Raw genomic sequence first — 10,336 nt, 5'->3', positions numbered from 1 at the left:
AAAATTATAAATATATTTATAAAATATATCACAAACAAGTTGACAAGAAAACAATCACATTTATAAATAAGTTTTGTTTTTTTCCTGGTTAACCAAACATCTATATCTTGATATTTTTTATTTCTAATCCACGAAACAATTAGAACATCATTATATTGGTTTTATGGCTGCAAATATTCCTTGTAAACTTGACTGTATCCCTTAGCAGATCAATCTGATTAAACTACAGATCTATATTTCATTTCGTGTTTTTTTATACTTTCGATGGCCTAAACTACATGAAGATCTGACCGGTTGTAGTGGAAGGTCGCGTAAGAGGTCATAACGGTGGCTTTTGACCCTATGTCGTCAGACATTTGATTAACCAATCAGCGTTTATGTTTCTAGTCGGTGACCCACAGTTCTGTGTATCTCACGTCAAAAAACTCGCCATAACAGACCATTTCATTGACTAATTCCTCACATCATATAACAACTCTTCCAGATCCTAGTGTAGTAAAGACAAGTAAAACGAAATTTTGAACTATAAAAACGAAACGAATAGGATCTGTGTTTTAATCAGATTGTTAGTAGATTGACAAAATAAAAATGTTCCCTTTCACTCTGTATGTTTTATACTGAATATTTAATACTCTTTATTTTATCTAACGATTTATTACTATCAAGAAACACCTTTACTGTTTATCGTGGATGTAGAAGACTGTTTGCTTCCTGAAAAGAGAAGAATTTTGAATTTTTTTAAAATTAATATCACATAATATGTTTATTGTGGATGTTGAAGACTGTTTGCTTCCTTAAAAGAGATGAATTTTGAATTTTTAGAAAAATTAATATCACATAATATCCATTTCTCTTACAACTTTCTTTTATAAATTTGCCAAAAGGTCAGTGATATATTTACTACATTTGTTTCTAAATATTTGGGTAAGTTGATTAATAATTTACGATAATATTGAAGAATCTGTTTTATTTGATAACTGATGACTTTCTCATAAGAAAATTAAACATTATTATAACAATTTCCTGCTGTTAAAATTTTAAGTCAAAACAACAACATGTTTCATTCAAGAATAGCAACATGTTTCAATGAAAAAAACAAACATTATGTTTCAGTCTAAAACACCACTATGTTTCAGTCTAAAACACCAAGTTATCAATATAAAACACCAAGTTATCAACACCAGTATGTTTTAGTCTAAAACACCACTATGTTTTAGTCTAAAACACCACTATGTTTTAGTCTAAAACACCACTATGTTTTAGTCTAAAACACCAAGTTATCAGTCTAAAACACCACTATGTTTCAGTTTAAAACACCACTATGTTTCAGTCAATAATATCATTATGTTGCATTCAAAAACACCAATATATTTCAGTCAAAATTACCAATATGTTTCAGTCCAAAATACCAATATGTTTCAGTCCAAAATACCATTATGTTTCAGTCAGAAACACCATTATGGTTCAGTCGCACCATATGTTTCAGTCAAAAATACCACTATGTTTCAGTCAAAAATACCACTATGTTTCAGTCAAAAATACCAATATGTTTCAGTCAAAAATACCTATATGTTTCAGTACAAAATACCTATATGTTTCAGTACAAAAAATACCACTATGTTTCAGTCCAAAATACCAATATGTTTCAGTCCAAAAAAACCAATATGTTTCAGTCAAAAAAAAAAACCCAATATGTTTCAGTCAAAAATGCCATTATTTTTCAGTCAAAAATACCAGTTTGTTACAGATTATGCAACAGGTTTTTATATTAAAAAAAAAAAGAATTCAACATAATAAATCATTTACTTATTTTCTTGGCTATCTTCTCAGCACAGATATCAAAGGCATGAAACTGTTCTATACATTTGTCTAAATTATCTTGGTTTCTATGTGCACATTTATCATAATGTTGAAACTCATTAGCACATTTCCTCTTAACTTCTACAACTAATGGACTGAAATAAACCCAACAAAATAAAAAATAGAAATGATGAATACACAGATATGCAGGCCTGGAAATAACGGTTTTACATGTACCTGACAAAATGTCAGGCACTAATGAAGTAGTGATCGCTCCCCTTAAAAAACAATGACTGATATATCCATTAAGACCAAAGTCTAATGAAAAACATTACATATGAATGGCCAATTGGGGGAGAGAGAGAAATGGCAGTTTAATGGGGGAGAGAGAAAGAAAGAGAGAGAGAGAGAGAGAGAAAGATAGAGGGTTTAGAACATGGAGAAACAAGTTCAACAGGCACCCTACTCATTGACACATATAAGAGTGGGATTGAAACAGGGCCACTTGACCCAATTACAGACCTTAAGATCTAACCTGCACACACACATTATACCATTAGCCCACCCAAACCCACCTTAGTGGACCCACAGCAAACCCAAGTAAAAATGTAGACATGAATGGATATAGGATCCACTTCAGTGACTTAATTTTTAAAATTTGCATCCCTATTGATCTATGCCATGAATAAATGGTACAAATCATTAAACATACATTATGCAAGGGCAAAATCTGCCTATTGCAGGTCTTTCTTTCTTTAGGCCTGAAATGTTATCTAAATTATTAATTAGACATTAATTAACCTAATAAACCTATCCAGACCATGATGTCATCACTAGCCTGTGATATTTACTGGATTTGGATCCGATCTGCTGCTCAACGCTCATTCATGAATAAAATAAAAAAATGGATGATCGAGACTATAGTAATGATGATCAAGGCTAGGCCCAAAATTCAATCACTAAATTCTCGGTTCAGAGTGGATCAATTTGACTGAAATTTTAAGCAAATTCCCTCTACATTATCTAGTTTTGAACTATTATAGTGGGAACTGCCAGCTCTTTATTTAATCTCCTATAATATATCTTTAATTAAACATACATTATGCAAGAGGTAAATCTGCCTATGGCAGGTCTTTCTTTAGGCCTAAAATGTTATATAAAGTATTAATTAGACATTAATTAACTGATTCAGGCCTTAATCAACTCTCGATGGCTTCAGATTTTCTCTGATATTAAATAGATTAGAATGGTTCAGCGATACTTTGATTTAATCAAATATGGAGGACCGAGACTTAGCTTCGATCAACCAGTACAGTGGTTGAAATTATTGCACACGTCTGTCAAACCTTCAAAGGCTAATATCTTCGCTTGCAATAGAGTAATTTGAATGAAATTTTCAAATTATTCATTTTTTACATCATCTACTTTCGAACTACATTATTATAGCAAGAATGGCTAGTTCTTTATCTAAATCTTACATAATGTATCTTTAATGAAATTTAAAAAAGGGGATAAACCATACTACGGGTCCTGGTATCAAAATCTATATCTTCTAATCAATTTCTCTTACTTAGAGTCAGCACATTTATTAAGTTTCAATTTTTGTTGAAGACAGTCTATTTGCCATGTTTGTGGGAATTTTTCAACACATCTACCATAATTATGGAAATATCTCCCACATCCTTCTTCCATAACATCCATTGATATATTCCTACAAAATAGTAACATTATGTTTAAGAGAGAGAGAGAGAAATGGGGTTTAACGTCCACTCGACACAAACTAGGTCATTTCGGGACTAACATATGGTTTAATTTTATTTATATAATTCGCTTGCGCGTAGGGGTCTTTAGCAGTGGGAGGAAACCGGAGGACCCGGAGAAAACCCACGAGGTTGGACAGGCAACCCTACTCCTTGCCACAAACAACCGGGGATTCGAAACCACGCCAGTCGACTCAATGACAGACTGTATGATACAGCGCGCGCACGCTAACCATTCAGCCATCCAACTTCCCCATTATGTTTAAACAGACCTTATTACTTTCATCAAGAAAACAATTACCAATTTAATCAAATTAATCTTATGTTATATTATGTTGGTCAGCATTAACCAAGTATTGTTGTGAAGTGAACTTGTATATATTGCCTTGTTATATTTTCACATCTTATCATTGCTTGATAATGACTAAGTAATAATAAGCAGAAATTGTATTCCATAGAATTGTGACCTGTACATCATCTTATTGAAAACCATCTCATTTATTATGAAAAATCCCAATCATTGACCTTCAACAAGACAAGTGTTCAGTTAAACATACATTATGCAAGAGGTAAATCTGTCTATTGCAGGTCTTTCTTTAGGCCTGAAATGTTATCTAAATTATTAATTAGACATTAATTAACTTATCCAGACCATAATCAACTCTAGATGGCATCGCTAGCCTGCGATTTTAAGTGGATTGTGAGCCGATTTACTGCATAACTTTCCTTCTCGATTAAACGATTAAATGGATAATCGAGACTATGCTGTTTATCGTACTGACTTTAGTAATGATGACCGAGGCTAGGCAGAAATTTCATTCGCTTAGTTTTCGGTTCATAGTAGATCAATTTGAATGAAATTTTCAGCAAATTGCCTTTACGTTATCTAGTTTTTAACTATTATAGTGAGAACTACCAACTCGTTATCGAATCTCCCATAATGTATCTTTTAAGTCTTTCAATTGACGATCACAATTTTGTTGATTTATTTAAGCTTTCATTATTTATAGGCCTACTGTAGTGTAGGCCTAGGTTATTTAATCGACAGATTTACCTCACAGTTTACCTGACATTGTTACTTATAAAGGAATGATTTGATTTGAACCTTAATCTATTTAGAATTAAATTCATGTAAAATGAAATGAAATGAGGTTTATATACATCCTTCATTTCTGCACCAACTGGCAAATGAAGACGGGCATACACCATGTCATTGTCATTGTGCTATGAGAAAAGTTTTGCCTGGATAGTGGTGTTTCTACTGGTAAAATACTCTGATTTTGAATTCCAACTGTCAAGCCAAGGCTTCTTTTCTTTTAGTACTTTTAGCATCATAACATGTAGCCTACACAGGACCTTTTTTTATCGTCCCATCCAAACGACTAGACACTGTACCTTGACAGGCCCTTCGTCCTGCACCACTGTCAATGAGAGTCCAGCTGAAACATAGTCTGACCCAGCTGATTTCATTTCGTCTACAGTCGCCTATCCACCGTTGTGTAGCCTATTTCAGTATCTGTATCAATACGGTACCGGTACGTCAAATAACCAACGATAACGTGAGGTTTTTCATACCTTGTATTGAATATGTTTATAATCATGCAGTATTCAGATTAAATTCTGCTTTCTGGTCTAGTACCGGACATAACGATGTCCCCACGATTCATTCGACATAAAAGATAATAATCATAATCTCATCTTCATATTCATGACGAGAGGTCGTCTGAAGTTGAACACTTTTTGTTATCTCCATTTAAATATTTTCTGGAAACTTGATCAATGGAAATGTTATCATGGAAGATAAATATATGTTTCTCACGGGTTCTTACATTTTATATTACCACAAACTGGCACAGAGACTGTAGAACACGTTCGAACTTCGTCTGCTTTTAACCTTTAACTTCCATCTTGTTTCTTTATTACTGAAGAATTGGAGTTATTTCCCTTTGTCAATCGAGTCACTCCTGGACAGTGGCGTAGATGGGGCCGAGGGCGCCCGGATCCATTTAAAAAATTAAATGTTTTGAAATTATTGCAGTTAACTTTGTTGTACAATCTGCCCTAATTCATGTGAATAAAAGATTCTTTCAATTTGTTTTTATGCGCCCACATTTTCATGTGGACGTATATTGTCGTCGCCCCTCCGTCCCGACGTCCGCCCGTCCACAATTTGTTTGTGGACACTCTACAGGTCACAATTCTTATCCGATTTTGACGAAACTTGAAATATAGGTTTTTCTCCAAATGATCTCGGCTGTTTTCGATATTGGCATGTATCGGATCGAAACTTCATGGATTATGGCCCCCATGTTTGTACGAAAAATCACGTTTTTAGCTTGTGGACAATATATAGAAGTCACAATTTTAAGGCCTATCCGATTTTGTTGAAACCTGAAATATAGCCTAAACCAAAGATCTCGGTTCCTCTCGATATTCGCGCATATCGGACCGTAACTTCCTGAATTATGGCCCCTGATTGTACGAAAAATTGCGTTTTTAGCTTGTGGACCCTATAGAGGTCATAATTTTTATCCGATTTAAAAAACCGTATTATTATATCACCGTTACACCCTAAGGACGGCTGAGTTCGAATTTTGTGAACATCGGCCCAAAATTGACAGACAAAATGGCCGCCGTTCGTTCTCAAATTTAAATAGCGTAAAAATATGGTATATCAAGGTTGTGGACCCTATAGAAGTGACAATTTTTATCCGATTTTGTTGAAACTTGAAATATAAGTTTATAAACCAAAGATCTCGGTTCCTTTCGATATTCGCGCATATCGGACCATAACTTCCTGAATTATGGCCCCTGAATATTGTACGAAAAATCGCGTTTTTAGCTTGTGGACCCTATAGAGGTCAAAATTTTTATCCGATTTAAAAAGACGTATTATTATTCTAGATAGACCTACTTCCAGAGTTAATGCCATATGTAGTAATTTCTTGTCAATGCACCACAGACATTTTACAATATGAAGATTTTGCTCTTTAAACGGTTAGGCCTATATATAGCCTACCAAAAGATTCATGCAACTTGTCTGCGATATCACCTCGGTGGAAGCGGACGTAAAATACAACTAACTCACACACATATTCATGCAAAAAAACAATCTGATTAACATACAGATCTATAATATTTGGTTCGGTTTTTTTTCATACTTTCGATGACCTACACTACATGAAGATCTGACCAGTTGTACTGGGAGGTTGTGTCAGGGGTCACACGAGTGGCTTTTGACCCTATGACGCCAGACATTGATTAATCAATCAGCGAAGACGTTTCTAGGGGTTTACCCACAGTTCCGTGCAGCTGAGCACGCCAAGAATTCGACATAACAACCCGTTTCATTGGCTAATTCCTCACTTTAATCAAAACGCCAGTAATATAACAACTCTTTCAAATCCTAGCTAGTGTAGTACAAGTAAAACGAAATTTTGAACTATAAAAAACGAAACGAAATAGGATCTGTGTTTTAACCAGATTGTGCAACAAACTTTATGGATTGCTTGAACAACTCCGTGTCTCAGATGCTGTGGGGGTATTTTTCACTAGCAGCTTATCTTTATTATGCGGAGAAAGTGTGAAATGTGAATCCCTGTGTGGCAGTAACATTAATGATTTAAATTACTGCTTCATATATATTGACTAGGCCTATAGGCTAGATATATACCAGAATTGTACAGAAGTTGTACCTTTCGTCCTTTCTACAATTTTTAGTGCTTCAAGTCGCTGAATGTCCTTTGAGAGGCTGAAGTATCCCTTGCAAATTACATTATTGTGCAAGTTCGAATCTCTAAAAAATCAGTCCAGAAATACTTCCATTTGATTTTTTACAGAGAGAGAGAGAGAGAGGGAGAGAGAGAGGGGCTAGCATGGTTCAATTTTATTTCAATAATTCACTTGCACATAGGGGTCTTCAGCAGTTGGAGGAAATCGGAGGTCCTGGTGAAAACCCAAGAGGTTGGACAGGCGACCCTACTCCTTGTCATGTACAACCAGGGAATCAAATAACAAAGAAAGCAGAACAACATATTATTTCTTATGTAAATGATTTATTTTATAAACAATATTTCATATCTTTAACTATAAATTTTCACATCCGGTAAATTCATTTTTAAACAGCAATATTGGTTTGAATGTGTATAGCAGATTACGTTACTATCTGTGTTCCAGAAATTTGTCTGCAATATAATAAAATAAAACATATCAAATGTTTCTTTTCAGAATTCAGAGACTAGTAGTGTTTTTTATTTTGCATTGTAAACTATACGAGTTTGAAATAAATATATTCCTAATTGACACAATTTTGTCAGCTGCAACCCTAGTATGAAACATAAAGAAGCCATTCCAGATATATTTTAGTGAATAAAAGTGCTTAATTTGGATAGAAAGACTCTTGCAAAACCTTTATCCGAGTCTTAAGTACAATCAGCTCAAGCTCTGTAATACTTTTTAGAAGAAAGACAACCTTTCAGTTTCCGCTTCCCCAATATCGTGCAAAGATAAGGGCCAAGATAATCATGTCTATAAAACTGGTAAGGGATTGTCCTGATTATCAAGTCACACTTATAATAAACTTTATTTCTGAATGGCTCAATATTTTGATTTTAAATATTAATTAAGTGAAGATCAATAACTTAAGCATTGATTTACATAATTCAATCCATGGATATTTGCCACACCCTGTAAAATCAGAGACTGTCCTAAAGTTAAAATTGTTTGCTTCAAGTTGTTACAAACCAATAATAAATTTAAGATCATTCTAGTTATCATCTTTGATATTTAGTTATAGATTTAATTGGTTCTTAGGCTTTTACCACGACAATGATTCAGAGGTAATGCTGATGTCTTAAACAAATGCTGATTTACCATGCCAGGTCTAACAAATGCTGATGTTATTATAAGGCCACATCTAAATGATTTTCTGTTCTATGTAACACCTGTGTAAAAATTTACCTGTTGATTTCGTCGGGGGGAAAAAAGATTTATTTAAAAACCAAAACTTCTTGGTTGTGCCGTTTAAAAGCCTTTTCAGTTCCAAATTTTTCAGTTTTGGAATTTTAACCAAATATCTTTCCCGTGATTCAAGTCAGTAAAGATTTATCAAGACCATGAAAAACAAGGAATTAAAATAGCTTGGCCTAACTGATAAACGTTTTTAATACAAAGATTCTCATGAAATATGAATAAAATAGATATAAAAAAAAAAAAAAAAATCAAATAATACAATAATTTAGTGATAAATATATAAAACATATTATATAAACAATTTAAAACTTATATCACAGTTAATGGATACATTCTCCCTGTCGGTATATTGAAATATGTTGGACAATAAGCTTAGAGGTCTATTTTATTTTTTTACGCGCTTCCCCAGACAAAATAAATTTGTAATGCTGTTAATATCACAAAAGATTAATGCTGAAATATATTACAAATAAGACCCTTATTAAAATTTTGCTTAAGTTCTGCAATAGAAATACAATAACTAATCAATTCGATATGATACAAAGGACGGATAGTATCAATTCTTGAAAGTCAGAGTCTTGTATGTCTTCAATTTAAAAACAGCCCAAACAGTCAAAATTAATGCTGATTTTATGACGTGAAATCTCGAAAATGGCGAAACTTGTTAAAATTAATAACAGCAATGTGATTTAATACAATTCTTCAACTTTCTGAACAGATTTTTTCCAACTGTCTGTCCATCTTTCTTCAGCCTTGATTAACAGGTCCTTTGCTTTGCGAATGTCTTGTAATGAGTTATAGAATTCTGCCTTATAGTTCTGAAATAGAGCAATCAAAATAATGATTTTGTGTTCTTTTCTATAGATTTATAATTTTGAGTGTTTCATGGATTTTTTTACACAAAAAATGCTGATATGTTAATAAAAATTTGTGGTTTTCTGACATCAAACTATCATAGGCTTTAGGCTGCAGCCCAACTTAATTCTACAACACTATACACATTCTTATGAATTTAATGAGCAAAAAATTCCACAACTTTCTCATTGGCAAATACCAGCATTCGACTCAAGTGCTTTCATTGCTAAATCAAGGGCAATAACTTAGAGAACATCAGTCAGCAACATCCTGAGCCAAATTTTCATTCATGGATTTTTTTTGATTTTTTTTTATTAAATTCAAGAAATTTCTAAGAATCAGTAGTATAATAGGTTGTGTACAAAGTTATTGCCCTTGTTTCACCTTGTTGAACCCTATGAATGCTCTAACGACAAGAGTTATCATCCTATCTGTATGAAATTTATATGCATCATTTGAATTAGTGAAATGTAGAAGCTTTTTGAATTTCAGCCATTTCCGTTAATTACGTCTAGAGTTATAATAACCCTTGTTTCACTTTGTTGAACCTTGTGAACACTCGATTGATTAAAGTTATCATCTGATCTGTATGAAATTTATATGCATTATTTAAATGCCCCCCTCCCCCCCCCCCCCATTACCTACAAAAGATTAAATATGCGACAACCCTAGTTGACCGCGTGGGCGATTTCGCTGCTGTGGGCGTATGTTGGATGGCAACCTATCTTTAGAGGGTTAAAAGGTATATTGGATCTAAGTTCAGCCTCATAAAAAGGCTTAGTATACCTCAAAAGACTCATTTATATAAAGCAGCCATTGGGGACTCTGGAAATTCCCGAACCTCCCCAACCAGCCGACAATTTGCATCCCCCAATTAAGTTACCTAGGGATAGGGGTCTGAAATAGGCATTTTGCCTTGTGAATAAAATCTTTCTTTAAAAAAAAAGGAA

The 10,336-nt window shown here is 33.6% G+C and overlaps 1 protein-coding gene and 1 non-coding gene across 3 annotated transcripts in view; both read right to left on the bottom strand.

Annotated features, from left to right (window-relative positions):
* Positions 1-1,816: 1,816 nt before the first annotated feature.
* Positions 1,817-5,503, bottom strand: LOC126815532 (uncharacterized). Its single transcript, XR_008788491.1, has 3 exons — positions 5,390-5,503; positions 3,371-3,511; positions 1,817-1,955 (listed from the first exon to the last, which is right to left on the bottom strand). It is a non-coding gene; the product is annotated as an uncharacterized LOC126815532 (transcript).
* Positions 5,504-7,601: 2,098 nt separating this feature from the next.
* Positions 7,602-10,336, bottom strand: part of LOC126808457 (coiled-coil domain-containing protein 180) — a 73,394-nt gene continuing 70,659 nt past the window's right edge. For both annotated transcript variants that reach the window (XM_050533169.2, XM_050533168.2), the window contains one exon: positions 7,602-9,349. In XM_050533169.2, coding sequence (XP_050389126.1) covers positions 9,221-9,349 — 129 coding nt within the window. In that variant the 3' untranslated portion in view covers positions 7,602-9,220. The remainder of the gene's footprint in view (positions 9,350-10,336) is intronic.

The sequence above is a fragment of the Patella vulgata genome, chromosome 1 (genome assembly GCF_932274485.2).
Source record: "Patella vulgata chromosome 1, xgPatVulg1.2, whole genome shotgun sequence".
NCBI classification, from domain to species: domain Eukaryota; kingdom Metazoa; phylum Mollusca; class Gastropoda; family Patellidae; genus Patella; species Patella vulgata.
This window is presented reverse-complemented; position numbering and strand designations above follow the sequence as displayed.